The 24,692-nt window shown below is 44.0% G+C and overlaps 1 protein-coding gene across 2 annotated transcripts in view; it reads left to right on the top strand.

Annotated features, from left to right (window-relative positions):
- Nucleotides 1-24,692, top strand: part of FBH1 (F-box DNA helicase 1) — a 104,606-nt gene that overhangs the window by 301 nt on the left and 79,613 nt on the right. The window contains exons 1-4 of one of the 2 annotated variants that reach the window (XM_073652464.1): nt 222-298; nt 2,484-2,642; nt 18,812-19,311; nt 21,891-22,021. In XM_073652464.1, coding sequence (XP_073508565.1) covers nt 235-298; nt 2,484-2,642; nt 18,812-19,311; nt 21,891-22,021 — 854 coding nt within the window. In that variant the 5' untranslated portion in view covers nt 222-234. Of the gene's footprint in view, nt 1-221; nt 299-2,483; nt 2,643-18,811; nt 19,312-21,890; nt 22,022-24,692 lie in introns of those variants that run through there. The other variant, XM_073652465.1, reaches the window with a different exon arrangement.

The following is a 24,692-nucleotide window of genomic DNA, read 5'->3' as shown; positions in this document are numbered from 1 at the left end:
CACGATGCAGAAATGAAGCAGAAAATTTCTGCAGCATTTCTGCATCTCCCTGGCTAGGTCACACTATATAAATCCATGCAAACAGCATGGATTTATACAGTGTGAACCGTAAAAATTAAAACAAATAAAGCTATACTCACCCCCGAGACCCCGGCGTGGCTGCAGCGCTCGTTCCTGTCTGGTTCCCGGCTGCCGGCATATCGCGAGACAGAGCGGTGAAGGGCCTGCGGTCACATGACTGTGACGTCACCGCAGGTCCTCAAGCGATGCCGGCATTCAGAGACAAGCCGCCGGACAGGTGAATATAACTTTATTTGTTATTTTATTCTTTTTTTTACAGGTACAATGGTACCCAGGTCTGGAGGAGAGTCTCCTCTCCTCCAGAACTGGGTACCATCCGCACATAGAGACGCATAAAAGCCGCTTGTAAAAATGTACAGTCGCGGTTTCTATGCGTTTCAATGCAAGTCAATGGCGGGAGTTCCGCTGCGCTTCCGCAAAATTAAATGACATGCTGCGGATTTTTGTACGCAGCATAAACGCTGCAGAAAAATCCGCAGCATGTGCATAGAACATGCGGAATCCCCTTGGGGACCATGGGGTGCGGATTACCTAGCGTTTCACAAGCATTTATGCTGCGGAAATTCCGCAGCATAAACGCTTGAAAAACGCTACGTGGGCGCGCAGCCAAATGTTCCGGATTTTTCCTGAGCGTTTCTGCATCTCCCTGGCAGAAAAAAACGCATGCGGATTGTACATGCGGATTGTACATGCGGATTGTACATGCGGATTGTACATGCGGATTGTACATGCGGATTGTACATGCGGATTGCACATGCGTTTTTCCTGCCAGGGACATGCGGAAGTGAAGCGTTCTTCACATGCATTTCTGCATGCGGGTTATCAAGCGCTTTCCAAGAGATTTTAGCATCACTTGGAAAGTGCTTGACAACCTGGTCACACTATATAAATCCATGCAAACAGCATGGATGTATATAGTGTGACCAAATTAGTTAAATAAAACTATAAACATGGTAAAAAAAAAAAAAACATTATACTCACCTTCTGATGGCCCCCGGTCTCCTTCTCCGGTCTTCCCAGTGTCTCACGGTGGTGTAAAAGGACCTTCCATGACATCATTTACTCATGTGACGCAAACGTCAACGGTCGCGTGACCTGTCACATGACTGAATGATGTCATGGAAGGTCCTTTTACTCCATCGCGAGCCACCAGGGAGCCAGGACGTATCATACAGGAGACCGGGGGCCATCAGAAGGTGAGTATAATGTGTTTTTTTTTATTTAAAATTTTTTTTTTTTTTTTTTTTACAGGTACTATGGTACCCGGGTCTGGATGAGAGTCTCCTCTTCTCCAGACCCTGGTACCATCCGCACATTGAATCGCATAATATCTCCATGTGCGCATGTAGTCATTCGGATATTAAGCGATTCAGTGCAAGTCAATGGCGGCGAAAACGCCGCGATTTTGCAAAATAATTGGTAGTGCTGCGGATTTTTCCGCAATGATAATCCGCAGCGGAAATTTCCGCAGCATGTGCACAGCACATGCGGATTATCATTGGGGAACATGGCAGACCTTCTACCAAGCGTTTTTTAAGCATTTCCGCTGCGGAATTGCCACTGCGGAAACTCTTAAAAAACGCATAGTGGGCACGCAGCCTTAGGAGGCAGACTCGCCCTGGCAGTGACAGGGGTCGCTCAGCTCTTACAGGTGGGGTGCTCGATTAGATTGGGGGGTTCCATGGACTTACACACTCCAGGCCTAGTATTGATCAACTTGTTAGCACTTTGGTGTTTTTCCGCCTGTTGGGTGGGTGGTGCTGGGGTAATTTAAGACCTGCCCTACAAAGTGATCAAAACTTACCCCAACCATGGCCTCCAGTCCCTGAGCGGTAGAACATCTGTCATTAAATGGCGCTTGTTAGTCCAGTGCGCGGCTTGTGAAGAGTGCTGTGCAAAACACTAGCCTTAATGACTTGGGGCTACACAGCGACTTTGGCTACAACAGCGGCTGTGCAGCCAGATTGCTACCTCTAAATCCACACATAATGCTGGTTAAGGGGATTTAAAGTGCCACCCCTGGGGTACGGCGACAAGCAACTCGTAATGCGCTCTCTTCCATTATGCTGCAATGTATCGGTGGCATCTAGTGATGTTTGTTGGCGAAAACTGTGTTGTGGGGGCTTTGGGAGAGCATGTGATATGTGATATCTTGGCATTAGTCTGCTTACTTTAGGCTATTAATGGCTACTAAAATCTGGTGAATGCCGATACTAAGTGTCTCTGTTTGATGGCACATTTTTAGTCCAAAGTCATGTCCACTTTCCAAAGTGTCTAGTATGGACAGTAATATCTCTATTCATTCTGCTCTTTGGACCTGACCCTGTTTATCTATTCTACACATTGATAGTGACTTGCAGAAGTACGATAAGATTTAACTCTAAAATGTTCTTGCTCAACAGTGAAAAGACGGAAGCATCTTACAGAAGGGGATTGTCAGGTGCTGGCTCAGAGCACAGAAAGTTTGTGCTCCCTCACTCAGCCTTTCAACCAATGGCAAACCAGGCAAGATGTGCACAGAGGCCTTTATCCGCATAGCAGGGCCGAAAGAGGTTTCCGAGGTAGGCACTACCCCTGTATCACACCCACTCCATTTCTGAATGTAAAGACGGAGACTATTATTTTTCTGTGCTTGGATTTCTTTGTTCCCAACATTTGTGGGGTAAACATTTCATGTAGACGTGAGCTGTACCCATGGGGCCATTAACCTGACACATGTCAAGTGTCCAGTTTACACACAGAATAATGCAAAAGTTTTAGGCAGGAGTGGTTAAAAGTAAGAATGCTTTACAAAAAAAAAATCTGTTTTTGATTTTATTCTTGTGAATTAACAAAATTCAAAGTGAATGAACAGAAGCAAAATCAAATCAATATTTGTGCGACTGTCCATTATCTACAAAACTGGAGAGAAACAGCCAAAGATAGCGATAGATAGATATATTTACACATATACAGTATTTGATACACTGCCGACTTTTTGCAAGTTGTCCCATCTACAAAGAATGAAGAGGTCTGTAATTTTTATCGTAGGTACATTTCAGCTGTGAGAGACAAAATCTTAAAAAAGAAAATACAGAAAATTACATTGTATGATTTTTATATAATTAATTTGCATTTTATTGCATGAAATAAGTATTTGATACAATAGAAAAACAGAACTTAATATTTGGTACAGAAACCTTTGTTTGCAATTACAGAGGTCAGACGTTTCCTGTAGTTCTTGACCAAGTTTGCACACACTGCAGCAGGGGTTTTGGCCCACTCCTCCATACAGATCTTCTCCAGATCTTTCACGTTTCGGGGCTGTTTCTGTTCAACATTGAGTTTCAGTTCCCTCAAAATATTTTCTATTGGGTTCAGGTCTGGAGACTGGCTAAGACACTCTAGGACCTTGAAGTGCTTCTTACGGAACCACTCCTTAGTTGCCCTGGCTGATTTTGGGTCATTGTCATACTGGAAGACCCATCCACGATCCATCTTCAATGCTCTTACTGAGGGAAGGAGGTTGTTGGCCAAAATCTCGTGATACATGACCCCATACATCCTCCCTTCAATACGGTGCAGTCATCCCTGTCCCCTTTGCAGAAAAGCACTCCCAAAGTATGATGTTTCCCCCACCATGCTTCACTGTTGGGACAGTGTTCATGGGGTTGCACTCATCCTTCTTCCTCCAAACACGACCAGTGGAGTTGATACCAAAAAGTTCTATTTTTGTCTCATATGACTACATGTCCTTCTCCCTAGCCTTCTCTGTATCATCCGGATGGTCATTGGTGAACTTCAAATGGGACTGGACATGTTCTGGCGTGAGGGGGAACTTGTGTGCCCTGCAGGATTTTAATCCATGGCGGCATAGTGTTACTAACTGTAATGTTTGACCAGGTCCTCCCATGTAGTTCTGGGCTGATTCCTGACCTTTCTCAGAATCATCCTTATCCCACGAGGTGAGAACTTGCATGGAGCCCCAGACCGAGGAAGATTGACAGTTGTATTGTGTTTCTTCTATGTTCTAATAATTGTGCCAATAGTTGTTGCCTATAGCACATCACTGCCTTGTGCAGGTCTACAATTTTTGTCCCTGGTGTCCTTAGACAGCTCTTTGGACTTGGCCATGGTGGTGATGTTGGAGTTTGATTGTGTGGACAGGTGTCCTTAATACAGATAATGAGTTCAAACAGATGCAATTGATAAAGGTAATGAGTACAGAGTAGGAGGACTTCTTAATGAAAAATTAACAGGTCTGTGAGAGAAGAATTCTTGCTGATTGGTAGGTGATCAAATACATATTTCATGCGATAAAATTCAATTTAATTATGTAAAAATCATACAATGTAATTTTCTGGTTTTTATTTTTAGATTCTGTCTCTCACAGTTGAAGTGCACCTACGATAATAATTACAGACCTCTCCATTCTTTGTAGGTGGGAAAACTTGCAAAATCGGCAGTGTATCAAATACTTTTTTTTTCCCCACTGTGTAGATAGATTGATTTTATTTATAATATATATATATATATATATATATATATATATATATATATATATATATATATATATATATATATATATATATATAATTTATATTTTTTTTTTTTTAACATTTCAATGTCAAAATACTCACTTGGTCTACATCCCATTGGATCCACTTTTTACGTCATCCAGACTTCCTCAACCAGTAGTGCCCAAGGCTCATTATTTTAACGTTTCTAAACAGACTGGTGTTTCAGGATGGGCGCTGTGGTCTGCCTAGGAAACAGTGCAGTAGGTGTAGGACACATCATGCTTACTACCATTTAGAAATTGAAAGATATATATATATATATATAGGCAGTGTCATTAAAAACTATTCTCCGTGTTAAAAAGAACAAGGAGCCCTGGAAATGATAAAGCCTCCACAGAGCCCTGATCTCAATATCATGGAGTCTGGGATTACATGAATAGACAGAAGGATTTGCCCAAGTGACATCCACAAAAGATCTGTAGTTAGTTCTTCAAGATTCTTGGATCACGCTGCCAAGCTCCTTCAAAAGCTGTGCAAGTGTATGAGAAGAATTGATTTGGTTTTGAAGGCGAAGGGCAGTCATGCAAATATTTGGTTAATTTAGATTCTCTTTTGTTCATTCATTTTGCTTCTTTGTTTAATAAAAAATAAACTTACACTTCTATTTTTGAAAACATTCTTATTTTGCAGCATTTTTCCACACCTACTTAATACTTTTATACAGTACTGTATAATCTGTTAATGAGTAAGTCGTGAACTTCTTTTTCAATCTGTGTTCTGTTTGTATGCAAAACTGACTGCACACGGACAATGTTTATTAAGTGTAGTAATTTACATGAAGTTCTTGTTTTTTTTCATTTATTTATCTTTTTATATATAAAACCTAAAATAGACACATCAACCAAAAAGTATGTATAATACGTGATAAAGTTTATTAGATACTCAAGATAAAAACATAGAATATCGCAATGAGGGAAAGGGACTAAAAACTGAATAAGAGAACACACACAGGGATATATATATATATATATATATATATATATATATATATATATATATATATATATATATATATATATATATATATATATATATATATATATATATATATATATATATAAAAATAACATTCATGTAAATAAAAAACTTAATAGGTGACAAAACTTAGTGATGAAATGGTGGGTGGTGATGTGATATAAAGATAAAATGGATATGTATATAGGTAAATAAATAAATGAATAAATATTTCAAGTGCATAATATACCAATTCAATCAAAATATCAAAAAGACATACTTGAAGAAGTAACAGCGAAACGCGCGTCGGATGTGAGACACACTTGGGGTCAGTACACATGTTTATATGAACTGTTATTCTGTACATTCATTTATTTATTTATCATTCATCTATTATGACTTTGGTGGTTTCTGCTATACTATTGAGTATTTGATAGTCCTATTTTTATGTCTTTTTGACATTTTGATTGAATTGGTATATTGTGCACTTGAAATATTTATTCATTTATGTATTTACCTATATACATATCCATTTAATCTTTATATCACATCACCACCCACCATTTCATCACTAAGTTTTATTGTCACCTATTAAGTTTTTTATTTACATGAATGTTATTTATCTATATATATATATACCCCTGTGTGTGTTCTCTTATTCAGTTTTTAGTCCCTTTCCCGCATTGCGATATTCTATGTTTTTATCTTGAGTATCTAATAAACTTTATCACGTATTATACATACTTTTTGGGTGATGTGTCTATTTTAGGTTTTATATTTATTGACACAAAAACAGTTGGTATTTTTGCTTGGTCAGCTAATCGTTGTGGTTATCTTTTTATATAGTTTAGTGGGTCCAAAACAAACTTATGCCATATAAACACCATCCATATGGCATTGGTATTTAATGGACCCTTTGCAAAGATTAATTTAAAATAAAAATCCTAATAGAGTTTAACAGTGGATGTAAAAGTTAAAAAAAAAAAGGAAAGACTGATCAGAAACAGACACCTGGAAAAGACAAGCCACCATGTACATGAAGGAAAAAAAAGTCCTTTGAACAAAAATAGACGATTTTTCATACTTTAGTGTGACGATCTGAGGATGTGGGTTGTATTAATAAACTAGGCAGGTTAACGTCCTCTGTCTTACAGCAACTCAAGGTAGATGTCACAATGAGATGCCCCCAGTCCACATGATCCCAACCCAGAACCGGTAGTTCCATTGCCCCCGTTCCAGGCAATACCCACTGTGTCCCATCTCTTGGTTGGCCCACAGCTTTTGTATCTCCCTCCTCTTATAGTCTGCAGTCACAGCCTATGCTGCTCCTCCACACGATGGATACCATGACCGTAGCACATGTATCCTGCTCCAGCCAGCAGAAACCACCCCATTCCCTCATCTGTGTTCTAAATACTCCAATCCGCCCCCTGGAATTGAGCCCAGCCCACGCGAAACACTACCGCCTTCCCCCACCCCCAAATCTAACTGCATTGGTGGAGGTATTTTCCTGATGCCAAGCCCATCACCTGGCACTGCATGTGAGATCTCTTGTGGTGATGGCTCCACTGGGTCTACTATCCGCATCCACATAATGAGACTAGTGACTGGTAGAACAATGGCTTAATGGAGGCCCCTGAGATACTAACAAGAGTAATAGAATGTTTGCTTTGCCTGATTATCAATCTTGTGTCTGGCCTTGTGTACAGTGAAGGAAATAATTATTTGATCCCTTGCTGTTTTTGTAAGTTTGCCCACTGACAAAGATATGAACAGTCTATAATTTTAAGGGTAGGTTAATTTTAATATTGAGAGACAAAATATCCAAAAAAAATCAAGAAAATCACATTGTATAAATTAGATACTTATTTCTCACTGCAAAATGCAAGTAAATGTATTTGATTCCTCTGGCAAACAACATTTAATACTTGGTGGCAAAACCTTTGTTGGCAAGCACAGCAGTCAGACGTTTTTTGTAGTTGATGATGAGGGTTGTGCACATGTCAGGAGGAATTTTGGTCCACTCCTTTTTGCAGATCATATCTAAATCATTAAGATTTTGAGGCTGTCGCTTGGCAACTCGGAGCATCAACTTCCTCCATAAGTTTTCCATGGGATTAAGGTCTGGAGACTGGTTAGGCCACTTCATGACCTTAATGTGCTTCTTTTTGAGCCACTCCTTTGTTGCCTTCTCTGTATGTTTTGGGTCATTGTCTTGCTGGAAGAACCAGCCACAACCCATTTTTAATGTGCTGGCGAAGGGAAGGAGGTTGTCACTCAGGATTTTACGGTACATGGCTCCATCCATTCTCCCATTGATGTGGTGAAGTAGTCCTGTGCCCTTAGCAGAGAAACACCCCCAAAACATATTGTTTCCACCTCCATGCTTCATAGTTGGGATGATGTTCTTTGGGTCATAGGCTGCATTTCTCTTCCTCAAACACGGCGAGTTGAGTTAATACCAAAGAGCTCAATTTTTGTCTCATCTGACCACAGCACCTTCTCCCAATAACTCACATAATCATCCAGGTGTTCATAGGCAAACTTCAGACGGGCCTGCACATGTACCTTCTTGAGGAGGGGGACCTTGCGGGCACTGCAGGATTTTAAACCTTTAAGGCGTAATGTGTTACCAATGGTTTTCTTGGTGACTGTGGTCCCAGCTGCCTTGAGATCATTAACAAGTTTTAGGCTGATCTCTCACTTCATGATCAAGGATACCCCACGAGGTGAGATTTTGCATGGTGCCCCAGATCAATGTCGATTGACAGTCATTTTGTATTTCTTCTGTTATGGGTCCGGGTGGTGGAACCTCTGTGCTTCGGTGCAAGGAGGTACCAGAGGGGTGTAACTAAGTGCCTAATCGGACCGACCCAGGTCACACGGCGGCTTAGTCGACTCGGTGAAACAGGGAGGGACTGGGCAGGTGAACCAGTTGCCACTCTGGGACCGACCTTGTGTGAGAGCAGGTGACTCCCACGGGTCAGATGACAGGATCTGACCAGTACAGCCTATAAGCACAGCAGGAAGGCTGACAGGTGGTCCGGGTAGATAAGCAGGCAGGTACGGCAGATAGCCAGACAGGTGCTCCAGGTAGGCAAGCAGGCGGGTAAGCAGAGAGCCAGACAGGTGCTTCGGGTAGGCAAGCAGGTGGGTACGGCGGATAGCCAGACGGGTGCTCCGGGTAGGCAAGCTGACGGGCACGGCAGGTAACTGGCAGGGGCTCTAGGTAGGCAGGTTGGCGGACACTGCAGGTTACTGGCAGGTGCTCCAGGTAGGCAGGCTGGCGGGCACGGCAGGTAACTGGCAGACTGATGGGCTGGACTGTAAGATAGACTGGCGGGCAGGACTGACAGGCAGCGGGTCCTGAGGGCTGAGGAAAGTGTTAGCACACAAAACAACAACCTTGCACAGGCACCTCCATTTTGGAGGAGGTGCCTTATAAAGGGGAAGTCCTCCGGCCATTGACCGGGGACTCTTTAGGACGGCGCGCACGGCCCCTTTAAGAGGGAGGGAGCGCGCGCCCTAAGCACAGTGCCCGGGAAGCTGCGCGCCACAGCAGCAGCAGGGGAGCAGGAAGACGCCGGACCGGGACCACGGCGGTGAGGGGAACGGCGTCTCTGCCAGGCAGGAGGCTGAGACGCCGATGCTACAGTACCCCCCCCTTTACGCCCCCTCTTCTTTAGGTCCGCGAGAAATTTTTTAAGAAGATGAGGGGCATGAATGTTCTCCCTGGGTTCCCAAGACCTCTCCTCTGGGCCAAACCCCTTCCAATCCACAAGAAAGAAGGTCTTTCCTCTTACCGTCTTGGTGGCCAAAATGGTTTCTACCTCAAAGAATTCCTCCGCGGAGACTGGAGCTGGGGTGGTACCTGGATCGTCAGAGAAAGGAATTAAGGACAACTGGTTTGAGGAGAGATACATGAAAGGAGTTGGGGATCCGTAAGGTGACCGGGAGTTTAAACTTGTAAGCCACGGGATTAATTTGGTCCGGAACTTCAAACGGACCGATGAACCGCGGACCCAACTTATAAGAAGGTATCTTGAGATATACATATTTGGAGGAAAGCCAGACCTTGTCTCCTGGACGGAATTGAGGTGGATCCAGACGTCTCTTATCAGCTTGTTTCTTCATTCGCTCGGAGGACTGAAGAAGCGCAGATCTAGTGTCTTCCCAAATAGCCGAAAATTCACTGACGAGAGACTCCGCGGCAGGATTGTCCACAGAAGAGGAGACGGGAAACGGAATCCGGGGGTGTCGACCGTAAACCACAAAAAACGGGGATTTAGTAGAAGACTCTCTTTCATGGTTGACAAAGTGCCGAAGAAAGCTGGTAGGGATCTGATTGATACATTCCACTTGACCATTGGACTCAGGATGATAAGCAGAGGAGAAATCCAAAGAAACATCCAGCAGCTTGCACATGGCTCTCCAGAAGCGCAAAGTGAATTGAACTTCTGCGATCCGAGACAATGTGGAGGGGTAAGCGGGGAAGACAGAAGATGTGATGGATGAAGTCCTTAGCCAGCACAGATGCAGACGGAAGACCAGGCAAAGGGATGAAGTGGGCCATCTTAGAAAAGCGGTCGGCGACCACCCAAATGACACTACAGCCGGCAGAAACAGGGAGATCCGTGATGAAGTCCATTGCAATGTGTTGCCACTGAGCTTAAGGTACGGGAAGAGGAAGAAGATGGCCGGCAGTAAGGTGCCTGGGAACCTTGTTACGGGCACAAGAAGAACAAGCCGCGACAAAGTCCGCAACATCCTTGCTCAGGGAAGGCCACCAGTAATGTTGGGCAACGAGCAGAAAGGTCTTCCTCTGGCCAGCATGACCGGCTAGTTTGAATGAATGGCCCCAGAGTAGAACCTTCTTCCGATCCAGTATCGCTACAAAGGTCTTACCCGGGTGGAAGATGAGATATGTCAAACGGAGCGACAGTCATTACTTTGGAGGGGTCAATGATATGTAGAGGCTCCTCCTCTTGGTCGGAAGACAGGAATGAGTGGGATAGAGCGTCAGCTTTAATGTTCTTGTCCGCCGGGCGGTAGTGCAGAGTGTAGCAGAATCGGGCAAAGAATATAGACCACCTGGCCTGACACGGATTTAGTCTTTGGGCCTTCTGCAAATAAGCGAGGTTCTTATGGTCAGTGTAGATGACCACCGGGTGCAGAGCCCCCTCAAGCAAATAGCGCCACTCCTCCGGGGCTAACTTGATGGCCAGCAGTTCTCGATCTCCTATAGAGTATTTGCGTTCGGACGAGGAGAGGAGCTTGGAGAAGAATCCGCAGGTCACCATTCGTCCTGATTTCTGAGTGAGCACTGCTCCGGCCCTGGAGGAGGATGCATCAACTTCCAGGAAGAACTGCTTGTTGCAGTCCGGACGGTGTAGCACAGGAGCAGAGGAGAAGGCTTGTTTCAGGGAGACGAAGGCCTTCTCCGCTTCGGAAGTCCATTCCCTTGGATTTGCTCCTGAACAAGAGATGGGAGCGGGTGAGCGCAGAGTTGGGAGCAGTCCGGGAGGAGAAATGAGGAATGAACAGGTAGTAATAGTTTGCGAAGCCCAGGAATTGCTGAATCGCCTTCAACCCCTCCGGTCGGGGCCACTTTAAGACTTCAGACACCTTCTTGTGATCCATCCGCAGACCAATCTCGGAGATAATATAGCCCAGGAATGGCAGAGAGGTCTGCTCAAAGAGTCATTTCTCGTATTTAGCGTACAGGCGATTCTTCCGGAGCCTCAGCAGAACCTGATGAACATCCCTCCGTTGTGAGGGCAGATCCGGAGAGAAAACCAAGATATCGTCCAGGTACACCACCACACAAGAATACAGGAGATCACGGAGGATGTCGTTAACCAGCTCCTGGAAGACGGCTGGAGCGTTAGAGACCAAAGGGCATCATGCGGTATTCGTAGTGACCGTCCCGGGTGTTGAATGCCGTCTTTCACTCGTCTCCCTGGCGAATCCGGACCAAATTGTATGCCCCACGAAGATCGAGCTTGGTGAAGATCTTCGCGCCTTTAAGGCGGTCAAACAGCTCTGAGATGAGAGGCAGGGGGAACTTATTTTTGATGGTGATCTGGTTTAGGCCCCTGTAATCGATACAGGGATGAAGAGAGCAGTCTTTCTTCTTGACTAAGAAGAACCCTGCTCCTGCCGTGGAGGTGGATTTCTGGATAAATCCCCTAGCAAGATTTTCCTCTATGTACTCAGACATGGCACAGGTTTCCGCCAGTTACAAAGGGTAGATTCGCCCGCGGGGGGGAGAAGTACCAGGTCGATGGGGCAATCATACGGCCTATGAGGTGGTAGTGTCTCAGCCTCCTTTTTGTCAAAGACGTCCTCATAGGACCAGTAGGGTGCCGGCAGACCAGGTAGATTAGCCGGAGTAGATGGGGGTTGAGCAGGACGAACTGGAACCAGACTGGACTCATGGCATTCCTGACCCCAACGGAGCACTTCACCAGATCTCCAATGCAGGACGGGCTCATGTCTTTGTAACCAGGGTAGATCAAGCAAGAGGGAGTGAGAGAGACCGGACAGCACATGAAAAGAGATCTTCTCTGAGTGCAGCATTCCTACCTGAAGGGTTACAGGCTCTGTGACAAGCAAGATGGTTTCTGGAAGAAGCCTCCCATCCACGGAGGCAACCCCCAACGGTTCAGTCAGACGTACGGTAGGAATCTGATAACGCTCCACAACAGCCTGTTGAATGAGGTTCCCAGCGGCTCCGGAATCCAGATGGGCAATCTCGAAGAAGCGGGTGTCACCACTGGAAATCGAAACAGACAGAGTCAAGGACGGAGAGGATTTACTCTTGCCTAGGACAACCTCTCCTAGTGGTCCTAGACACTGGAGTTTCCTGGGCAGGAACGGATCAGATGCTCTAAACTGCCACAGTAGAAGCAACTCCCCTCAGCGTCTCTCCAGGCGAGACTTGACCATCTTGGTTTGGTCAATTTGCATAGGGTCTGACGAACATGCCCGGGGGGTTGCTGTTTGCGTGATTGGCCTTTGGATTGTTGGATTGAGATGCGGAAATCTTCTCTCTCGGGTCGTCCCCTTAGCACGTTCCAGAAAACTGATGTCAATCCAGGTAGCTAATGACACCAGGTCTTCCAGGGTGGAAGTGATGTCACGACCGGCTAGCTCATCCTTGATCCATCCGGAAAGACCCTCCCAAAAGGTGGACACCAGGGCCTCATTGTTCTAGGCAAGTTCAGATGCGAGGGTTCGGAAACGTATGGCATACTGGCCCACAGTGTGACTCCCTTGGCAGAGATGGAGAAGTGAGGCAGTAGAAGATTTTCGTCCGGGCTCATCCAAGACCTTCCGGAAGGCAGCGAGGAAAGCCAGAAGATCGGACACCAGGGGATCCCCTCTTTCCCACAGAGGTTTTAGCCCTGCCAATGCCTCTCCGGTGAGGTGAGACATGATGAACGCCATCTTGGCCCAGTTGGAGGTGAACTGGTGTGCCAGGAGTTCAAAGTGCAGCGTGCACTGATTTATGAAGCCCCAACATAAGATGGGGTCACCACCAAAACTTGGAGGCAGGCGCAGAGAGCCGGGGTCCAAAGCCGGGTGCCACAGCGCAACTGGGTTGAGGTGCCGCTGGAGCGGGTGCGGCTCGGTTAGAGACGGAAACAGTCGGGGTGGACAGCGCGTCCAGGCGGGAGTTTACTGTCCGCAGATAGGACAGGATAGTATCCTGTTGGGATCTCTGGCGAGAGACCTCTTGATACAGGTCTGAGAGCGAAGGAGCCTGGGAGCCACCGGGTTCCATGGTCTGTGCAAACTGTTACGGGTCCGGGTGGTGGAACCTCTGTGCTTCGGTGCAAGGAGGGACCAGAGGGGTGTAACTAAGTGCCTACTCGGACCGACCCAGGTCACACAGCGGCTTAATCGACTCCGTGAACCAGGGAGGGACCGGGCAGGTGGACCGACCTTGTGTGAGAGCAGGTGACTCCCATGGGTCAGATGACAGGAGCTGACTGTTAGAACCCTCCTGTTTGTTTTTTCCATCTTGTGTTTTGCGGTCACGTGACCATCTTCCTATATATTCCAGCTCCGCCCTTTTGGCTGTGCTGGACTTCAGTGTTGTTTGACTGTTGCTAGCCAGGTGCTTCTGTTCCTATCTGTCAGTTTGCTTGGTCCTTCTGGGACCTCTAGTACCTTTTTGTCAGTTTATCTTTTTGTGTTCTGCAACAACCTTCTCTGTTCAGGAGGTGTCCCATTTTTGTTCCAGTCCTTAGTTCTTTTAGGGACCCCTTCCTTTATGCTATAGGTCTTCGTTCAGACTAGCCGAGGACTAAGGCTGGTCTGTTTGCAAGGAACAGGCAGCCTGCTACATCATAGGGATTCAGCTTAGTCTTACTGTAGGGATAGCTTTCCCCTTTCTTTCCTTAGCACTAGTTGCAGATCAAAACACTGACCAGTACAGCGGATAAGCACAGCAGGAAGGCTGACGGGTGGTCCGGGTAGATAAGCAGGCAGGTAAGGCAGATAGCCAGACAGGTGCTCCGGGTAGGCAAGCTGACGGGCACGGCAGGTTACTGGCAGGTGCTCCAGGTAGGCAGGTTGGTGGACACGGCAGGTTACTGGCAGGTGTTCAAGGTAGGCAGGCTGGCGGACACGGCAGGTAACTGGCAGACTGGCGGGCAGGACTGTAAGACAGACTGGTGGGCTGGACTGACAGGCAGCAGGACCTGAGGGCTGAGGAAAGTGTTAGCACACAAAACAACAACCTTGCACAGGCACCTCCATTTTGGAGGAGGTGCCATATAAAGGGGAAGTCCCCCGGCCATTGGCCGGGGACTCTTTAGGACTGTGCGCGCGACCCCTTTAAGAGGGAGGAAGCGCGCGCCCTAAGCACAGTGCCCGGGAAGCTGCGCGTGGTGCACGCCACAGCAGCAGCAGGGGAGCAGGAAGACGCCGGACCGGGACCACGGCGGTGAGGGGAACGGCGTCTCTGCCAGGCAGGAGGCAGAGACGCCGATGCTACATCTTCCATTTTCTTACTATTGCACCAACAGTTGTCTCCTTCTCACCCAGCATCTTACTTATGGTTTTGTAGCCCATTGCAGCTTTGTGCAGGTCTATGATCTTGTCCTTGACATCCTTAGAAAGCTCTTTGATCTTGCCCATGTTGTAGAGGTTAGAGTCTGACTTATTAATTGAGTCTGTGTGTCTTTTATACAGGTGACTATGTAAGACCGCTGTCTTTAATGCAGGTAACGAGTTGATTAGGAGCGTCTAACTGGTCTGTAGGAGCCAGAACTCCTAATGGTTTGTAGGAGATCAAATACGTATTTCTCACTGCAAAATGCAAACACATTTATCTAATTTATACAATGTGTTTTTTTTGGGGGGATTTTTTAGCTCTCAATGTTAAAATTAACCTATCCTTAAAATTATAGACTGTTCATGTCTTTGTCAGTGGGCAAACTTACAAAAACAGCAAAGGATCAAATAATTTCCTTCACTGCATCCAGCCCCATGTTTTTCTCTGCTTACTGTCACTGAATGGAAACATTGATTCCTGAGGCTGAACACCTTCCAGGAGAGATTTGTGCACCTTAAACTGAGGAGCAAGCAAATCTCTAATAAAACACAACAATAAGATCTATGTTACCAGTGCTCTGTGCTGGAAAAAGTGTACATCCCCTAGAGCTGTGGATTCCACTCTGTCCATTGATCCAGTAATCTTTAGTCCGTGACCAACTCCTCAGTTAGTTTGAACTTGACCTTGTACTAGGGATCTCCATGCTGCTCAAAAGCACTTAAAGGGAAAGGGGTTGTCCACTACTCTGGCAACCACTTCCACTAAGTTAAATAATAACACCTATAGTGTGTGTGTGTGTGTGTGTGTGTGTATATATATATATATATATATATATATATATATATATATATATATATATATATATATATATATATATATATATATATATATATATATATATATATATATATATATATATATATATATATATATATATATATATATATATATATATATATATATATATATATATATATATATATATATATATTACAGTACAGACCAAAAGTTTGGACACACCTTCTCATTTAAAGATTTTTCTGTATTTTCATGACTATGAAAATTGTACATTCACACTGAAGGCATCAAAATTATGAATTAACACATGTGGAATTATATACTTAGCAAAAAAGTGTGAAACAACTGAAAATATGTCTTATATTCTAGGTTCTTCAAAGTAGCCACCTTTCGCTTTGATGACTGCTTTGCACACTCTTGGCATTCTCTTGATGAGCTTCAAGAGGGAGTCACCAGAAATGGTCTTCCAACAATCTTGAAGGAGTTCCCAGAGATGCTTGGCACTTGTTGGCCCTTTTGCCTTCACTCTGCGGTCCAGCTCACCCCAAACCATCTCGATTGGGTTCAGGTCTGGTTAGCACCCCATCACTCTCCTCCTTGGTCAAATAGCCCTTACACAGCCTGGAGGTGTGTTTGGGGTCATTGTCCTGTTGAAAAATAAATGATGGTCCAACTAAACGCAAACCGGATGGAATAGAATGCCGCTGCAAGATGCTGTGGTAGCCATGCTGGTTCAGTATGCCTTCAATTTTGAATAAATCCCCAACAGTGTCACCAGCAAAGCACCCCCACACCATTACACCTTCTCCTCCATGCTTCACGATGGGAACCAGGCATGTAGAGTCCATCCGTTCACCTTTTCTGCGTCGCACAAAGACACGGTGGTTGGAACCAAAGATCTCAAATTTGGACTCATCAGACCAAAGGTCAGATTTCCACTGGTCTAATGTCCATCCCTTGTGTTCTTTAGCCCAAACAAGTCTCTTCTGCTTGTTGCCTGTCCTTAGCCGTGGTTTCCTAGCAGCTATTTTACCATGAAGGCCTGCTGCACAAAGTCTCCTCTTAACAGTTGCTGAAGAGATGTGTCTGCTGCTAGAACTCTGTGTGGCATTGACCTGGTCTCTAATTTGAGCTGCTGTTAACCTGTGATTTCTGAGGTTGGTGACTCGGATAAACTTATCCTCAGAAGCAGAGGTGACTCTTGGTCTTCCTTTCCTGGGGCGGTCCTCATGTGAGCCAGTTTCTTTGTAGCGCTTGATGGTTTTTGCAACTGCACTTGGGGACACTTTCAAAGTTTTCCCAATTTTTCGCACTGACTGACCTTCATTTCTTAAAGTAATGATGGCCACTCGTTTTTCTTTACTTAGCTGCTTTTTTCTTGCCATAATACAAATTCTAACAGTCTATTCAGTGGGACTATCAGCTGTATATCCACCTGACTTCTGCACAACACAACTGATGGTCCCAACCCCATTTATAAGGCAAGAAATCCCACTTATTATACCTGACAGGGCACACCTGTGAAGTGAAAACCATTTCCGGTGACTACCTCTTGAAGCTCATCAAGAGAATGCCAAGAGTGTGCAAAGCAGTCATCAAAGCAAAAGGTGGCTACTTTGAAGAACCTAGAATATAAGACATATTTTCAATTGTTTCACACTTTTTTGTTAAGTATATAATTCCACATGTGTTAATTCATAGTTTTGATGCCTTCAGTGTGAATGTACAATTTTCATAGTCATGAAAATACAGAAAAATCTTTAAATGAGAAGGTGTGTCCAAACTTTTGGTCTGTACTGTGTATGTGTATACATACATACATACATACATACATACATACATACATACATACATACATACATACATACATACATACATACATACATACATACATACATACATACATACATACACACACACATACACACATACACACACACACACACACACACACACACACACACTCTTCTGCAAATGAGCTCTCAAGGGCAGGAGCTTGGTCTGCATTTACAGCTCTTTCCTCTTTCTCCTCTACCGGCCCCTCTTGCAGTGATTGACAGGTTGACATCTTGCATAGGCGCCATGATTCCAGGGGCGGCACATGTGCAGTAATGTCCTGATGAGCAGAGAGCCAGAATTCCTTCTGGAATGATGGCGCCTGCGTGAGATGTCAGTCTCTTTGTTCTTCTTTCCTGCCTGAGATCTTGAGCAGGCATCCTCATTCCCAGGGGTGGCGCATGCTCAGATGGATATTTTGGGTCTCTCTCAACTTCATCAGAACATTATTGCGCATGCGCTGCCCCCCCGGAATGACTATGCTAGCACGACATGTCAGCCAGAGTGGGAGACCGCTCGCAGATGACTGACCTGTCAATCACTGGCAGGAAGCAGACGCCGGGAGGAGCCGGAGGTCGGAGAAACAGGGGAGTTCTTGGTGCAAACCAAGCCCCTGCACTTGCAAGCTCATCTGCGTAAGAAAAAGCTGATGGATTATAAGACATGGGAGACATGGGTTTTTAGTATAAAAATATGATAGTAATCATCATTTCATGTACTTTACTGTGATGGCATTACATTACTTTGAGGTCTAAAAACTTGCTGACATGTTCCCTTTAAAGCTAGAGAGGGGATCTTCCTACCGACTCAACTCAAATTTAGCTTCATCGCAAGCTCTTCCTTTTTTAGTTAATTTAGTTGCCTGTAATTGAATTTCTCTTTGCATTGGTGAGATTGTGTTGGGCTGTGCATGTACAGTTTAGCTATACTGGCCAAGCAGAGCTGCAGTGTAAAGGATGGGGAATGAATGCAACAGCAGCACAAGTCAGAAACTGGATTTCCGTGACCAGAAACCCCATCATTACTTACCGCAGTTCTTTATTTTAAGGCCCACTTCTGTGCAGGTGCCGGTACAGGAGATTTTGCTCGCAGTATCCGCACATGGATGTGGCCATAGGAGCGGTATCTTGAGTCTGTTGGTGTAGGGACCCCTGCGTCCATTGTTACTCCTCCTATCCCTGAGCAGTAGAGGTCTTGTTGTGGAGAGCTGAGTAGTCATGATGGGGATCTTAGCTTCCTGTTAGAATACAAATGTTTATGGCATTTTAGGGTAATCTGCTGATCTGTAGCATGCCCTATACATTACAGAACTCTATGGTGCATTTCACCCTCTAGAATGCAGTTAATGTTTTGGTTTTTATTTTATTTTTTATTTGCTCTGGATTTTTTTCAGCTCCACTGTAAAGTGGCAAAAATTGTCCTACATCTGTATAGCTTCTGTACGTGATATTTGCCTGCACACTACAGTAATTTTTGCTGGAATTGGAATATTTACTTGTTTGCATTGTGTTTCCTATAGGTAAAGCAAGAAAAACAGCCTCTTCTTTCAGTACTTCACATGGTGATGTAAGCACAGATCAATCCACTAGCGGGAGCCATACGCCTGAGATGGCAGAAGATATGTATTGTGCCGTGGATGAGGCCGCTGTCGAGATTGACAGTGATAATGATGCGTCTCCATCAAATCCCATCTTCAGCAGGAAAAGGCCATTTTCTTCCATAGAAAGTAGAAGCCAATATTCAAATGCACATGGCCAAGGAGAGGACGTTCTTTCATCGTCCAGCGATTTCTTTGAGGAGGACGATGATGATGAAATGAGTCTCATGCTGGATTCACTTTCTGCGTCTTGTTATGGACTATTGGGTGTGACAGACCAGAACTATCCATCATGCGGACACATAAACCAATTCCCTGCTGAACTGTTGCAACGTATATTCGGCTTCCTTCCAATTGTGGACCTCTATCAGAATGTCAGCTTGGTTTGTCATAAATGGAAGTCTTTGGTCCATGACCCCCTGGTTCGTACATAGTTTTTAAGTAAAAAAAAAAATTCTTTTGACCTAAAGGGATCCTGACCTCAAAAAATCGCCTATTAAACTGACCCCAGGCTCCTGAAGACAGATGCATAATAGCAATGGTGTTTGGAGCTCAACTATGTTTTGTGGTTTTGTTCTAGTTCTAAATGGAAAACTTGCGCCCGTGTGTGTTAATCCGTTACCCAGAGTCATCATGGCGGTGTGGTATTCTGGCCGAGTCACCGATTACTCTGATGTCACCAGACTAGAGCAATCAATCAAAGGGAAGGGGCGTTTTTTCAGTGACTCTGCCAGGATTCTGCACTGCCTGATGACTCAGGGTAACTATTTTTAATTTGGAACTACCACAAAATGTATCATTAAGCTCCAATCACCATTGTAATTATCATGTAATCTGCAGGCGCATGGGGTTAGGTTAATAGGGGATGTTCTGACATCCAGGTTTTTTGTTTTTGTTTTTTTTCCGTGGCACTTATAAAAATGTTTTTTTGTTTTGTTTATTTCTGAAATTATCAGATATTTGATGAAAATTTTGAAAAAAAATAGCATTTTTCCTATAACAGACTTGTTATAGGAAATCTGTCAGCAAGATTTCAACCTCAACACTACCAAACTAGTTATATGTACTTGTAGTTCTTGCAGAGACAAGACCAGCAATACTATTTGATAAACAGTCAGTCCTCAATTACTGTGAAATGTGTGTTTGAATCGATAAGCAAGTGAGGCTCAAGTGTTTTGGACCTGTGGAAGCACTTCCCAACCCTCTGTCGCTCCAGCTCTATTCCCCGCCCAGCATTGCTTTCTCCTGCTTAACCCTATAGCTGTAGATTGTGTTCTCGCCTTGCGTATCCAAAAAGATTTATTTGGTCATAGATCTTACAGAAACAATGCAAGTCAGGCAACTGGCTGTTTCACATGTTTTCACACTTCTCCCTGCCCTGACGTGAACCTCTTAACCACCCCCTTAAATACCTTCTAACTTGCCTCATTGATAAAATGATCCGTTCCTTGTACTAGCGGTTTAGTGAACATGCACGCTCTTAAAAACCGGTAAAGTTTGGCCCACGACTCATTGATCGCATGTGGCCTGAACGTGGTAGTGATCTACGGCTCATGCGGTTTATGGGTTTTATGTTTTGAAGCAGTGTCATCAGTAGGCGGCAATTGACATAAGATGTTGTTGAGTGGAAAGCCTTTGTAATCAGGCATTAGGTTCTCTGACCAAAATTGTCTGAGTCCATTTTTATAATCAGTACTAGTGTGCAAGTTGCTTTTATTAAAGTGTAATTGACATCTACATTTTTATTTTTTTATATAAATCAATAGTACACATAAGATATATTACAAAGTTTATTTTCATTAGAGAAATCTGCTTATTTCCCCTCATTAGCTACTAATTCTCAATTCATGGATAAAATCTATCTTCAGGGCATGCAGTCTTTCCCGATACTGAGATGGCAATTGGTGCTCATAAACTTCTATGGAGAACTGTAACCGTTTCAGGAGATCTTGCAGTAGAATGTCTGTCTGCCAATAGCTCCTTTTTGTCCTTCATAGAATTTTAACAGCTCCAACTGTCATCTCCTATCAGTATTATGATAATCTTTTGTCACTGAAAACAGATTTTACCCCTCAGTTGGGGGAAAGATCAATCTAGGAAGAAAAAGAAGCAGATTTCTCCAATAAGATATAATCTAAAGTTGCTTATTTTCAGGTGTACTATTGATTTATGATCTAAATATTAAACCCATAGTTGCTCTTTTAAGTCTTTTTGTAATTTATTCAACCTAAGTATGTTTCTTAAATGTTTTTTGATTTTGTAAATTAAAGGTATTTACGGGGATGTTTCACTTAAAGGGAACCTGTCACGTGAAAAAACTCTAACCTGCAGAGCGGTGACTGAATCCGTGCTGACGCCACCCCTATGACTGGAAGCCGTGCTCTGCCGGGAGGAAAAAAGTAAATTTTTTCTCAACAGTGGGGCTCTAAGTGCTGGCGACGGGCAGGTTCAGAACACTTAATCTGCAGGTTAACCTCATATCTGTAGGTTAATACAGTTTGTGACAGTTTTAAGGGCTGTCAGAATTGTGAATATAAGTGAAAGATCTGTTGCCTGTTCTGTATTGTCTTTGGAAAATCTATGATGGAATAAACCCCTTTGGATACATCAGTGGTGAGTGCCGCTGTACTTCGTTAAATACGTCAGTGGTGAGTGCCGCTGTACTTCGTTGAATACGTCAGTGGTGAGTGCCGCTGTACTTCGTTGAATACATCAGTGGTGAGTGCCGCTGTACTTCGTTGAATACATCAGTGGTGAGTGCCGCTGTACTTCTTCGTTGGAGTCTTGTATATGTAGTATATAGCGTTACTGGTGCAGCTGTTAGCGGTTTGTATAAATGTAGCATCAAACGTCTTCTGTCTTTTTCTGTTCTCATTTTCTTTAGATTTGTATAATTGATCACGTCGTTGTCCAGAACTCAGACTGTATTTTCCTTTTTATTTACGTGATTCCCTCTTAGATTATCTTGTATGCTTGTAACGTCCTGTTTTTATTTCTTCAGTTTATTAAATGGAAGAAATTGTATCACCGGTATCTTGCAAAAGATGGAGAGACTATAGTGAAAGTCGATGATGATCTTAAGAAGAATGGGATAACTGCAGACAACCCCTTCTGTATACTACACCTAGTAAAGTATGTTTTTTGTTCTATCTTCTTTCTCTGATCTTATTCTGCTTCCTCACATGGTAAACCTACCATTAGTGCAAAAGGGACAGGACTTTACTGGTAAGTAATGCCCACATTCATTTAGTAAAGCAGGTCGCCTGTTTTTGCATTTTTTTTCAAGGGATTTTCCATCTATTAGAATTTCTCACCCATTTATGGGAGAAGTGATTAAATATTGGATCTAGTCCAGTGGTCACCAATTGCAGTGGGGAAGAGCGGCTGTCAAATGTGCCGTGTTCATACCTGTGATAGTTTAATGGAGAGGCATGCTGACCTGATCCACGCTACTTCCCTACTCTGTGATAGACGTATAAGAACTTGCATATTACAATTGTTGTCACTAAAATTCATAACAGTGCTTGTTCTCCAGTAACTGCATGTTATACCTTTTCAATTATTGTACTGATTCCAGTTAATGAATTTATTCACAAAGCATTAAAGGGATTTTTCAAATAGTAAGTTATCCCTAATTCAATCAATAGAAGATAAGTTACTGATTGCATGTGGATTGCTGGGGGTCCCAGTGGTTGAGCCAGAGAACGGGGCTGTAATATCCTAGAAGCGGGAAGAGCCTTGTCTTGAATGGAGCGAATGTTGAGTATGCAAGCTTTCACTCTGAAGACCCCAGCTATCAGTAAGTTATCCCCTGTTCTACAGTGAAAAAAGTACTGACTACTGTGTCGATACAGTTTATAATCTTAATCAGCCAGACGATTAGATTTGTTAAGCCAAGAGAAATATACTGTTGTGTCTTTGTTGACTTATGAATGTATGTGTATTTCTGTGGCTGGTCAAGAAGGTAATACGATTTGTATAACCTTGATTGTTTTCTCCTCTTGGGTCTGTGAACAATGATGTTTGTTAATATACTAATTACATATTGTACTAAAAGTCAGCTAGATGTTGATTTAAAGAGCTTCCTATAGCAACTATGTAAATTGATTAAATACACAAACAATGATACCTGTGGAATGATACCATCCTTAACCCTTGACCTGTGGATGTGTACTTAAAAAGGAGATGTGTTTCTGTAGCAGTCACACTTGAAACAGAAATTGGAAAGAGACTTTACAGGGAGAATCAAAGATCAGTCTCTGAGACGCTCAGCTTGGAAGCATGGCTTTAACCAAAGAGACACAGATTTGGATTCTACATGATCCCTGCCTAAGGGTATATGGCCATGACTGGAAAGATATGGATTTGCTCCTTTGACCATCAGAGTGCCCATGGATACATTTGGGGAGACCAGGTTGGGATGATGAAGTCACCTGGCCCCATGGATATGTTTGTGGTTGCCAGGTGGGACCCTCCGGTCGCCTGGAACCCATGGAGACATTTGGAGAAGCCAGATTGGGACCAGCCGGTCATCTGGCCCCATGGAAACTCTCGGAGAGGCCAGGATGGGCCCCTCGGGTCTCCTGGCCTTGTACCTCGATGGACTGCTAGCTTCCTAAGCTTGCCGCTACCTTCTCTCTGTTGGGGGGGGGGGGGGTGCTAGAAGCGGGGGGCCACTGGTTGAGGTAGTTGGCCCTGAAAGTCCCAAAGTCGCAGCTGTTCTATCCCAGGCAGCCCAGCGGAAGAGTGAGACGGTGTAATGTTGTACCATCTTGGGTATTTGCTGGGACTGTTCTAGGTGTTAGTCAGTTTTGTGGTTCAATTAAGTATTGCCACACTGTTTTACCCTCACCCTGTGTTGTCTGAGTAGTACTACGCCCACGGAGGACCTCGGGTCTTCACAAGTACTTTGGGAATAACCCTTTAATGTAATACAGGAGTGCCCATCTTTTTCTACTCTAATGGGCCATAATAAAACCTAAACTGCTTTGTGTCATGCTAATTATGTCATTGGTACTCAAGGGGTGGCTAAATAATGAAATTCTCATGTATATTCACTCACTTTAAGAATTTTATTATTCCCTTGCTGTTGTGGTCCTATTCTCTTACATCGCTCATATATCAGATACATGCAGCACTCACACTGCTCGCGTACCAGACTCCGGCCTAGCACACTCACATCGCTCACATATCAGTACTTGTTCATCATTCACCATCTTTCATCCCCTTCTTTCGTGGCCGATGATGACTGTTATTCAGCCATCATCTGCTTTTAACAGCCGCAAGTAGAGCGGAGCTAGTCCTGTAGCTGTTAACCTGTTAAATGTCAGATTGTTGTAACCACTCATCGCCCCTCTCTCTCCCTCAATTACCTCCGTGACACAATCGCAGGACGCCTATGGGTTGCAATGACAAGGGAAAGTCTACTGAAGATCCGTGTACCTGTTATAATGGAGGCAGCCCATGACTGGCATTCATAGGAAACCGTGATTTTTGCTATACACTGCCATACTGCGTTAATACTGTGTATATGACAAGCGATCGGCCAAATCCCCTTAGGGGGCTACAAAATCCAGTGAAAAGTTATATATATATTTTCTTTCAAAAGGCATGTATATACAGGTGCATCTCACTAAATTAGAATATCATCAAAAAGTTAATGTATTTCAGTTCTTCAATTCAAAAAGTGAAACTTATATATTATATAGTCATTACAGAGTGATCTATTTCATGTGTTTATTTCTGTTAATGTTGAGGATTATGGCTTACCGCCAATGAAAACACAAAAGTCATTATCTCAGTA

This window comes from Phyllobates terribilis, unplaced genomic scaffold (assembly GCF_046119375.1).
Source record: "Phyllobates terribilis strain yellow unplaced genomic scaffold, ASM4611937v1 Scaffold_11__3_contigs__length_659146591, whole genome shotgun sequence".
Taxonomy (NCBI): domain Eukaryota; kingdom Metazoa; phylum Chordata; class Amphibia; order Anura; family Dendrobatidae; genus Phyllobates; species Phyllobates terribilis.
This window is presented reverse-complemented; position numbering and strand designations above follow the sequence as displayed.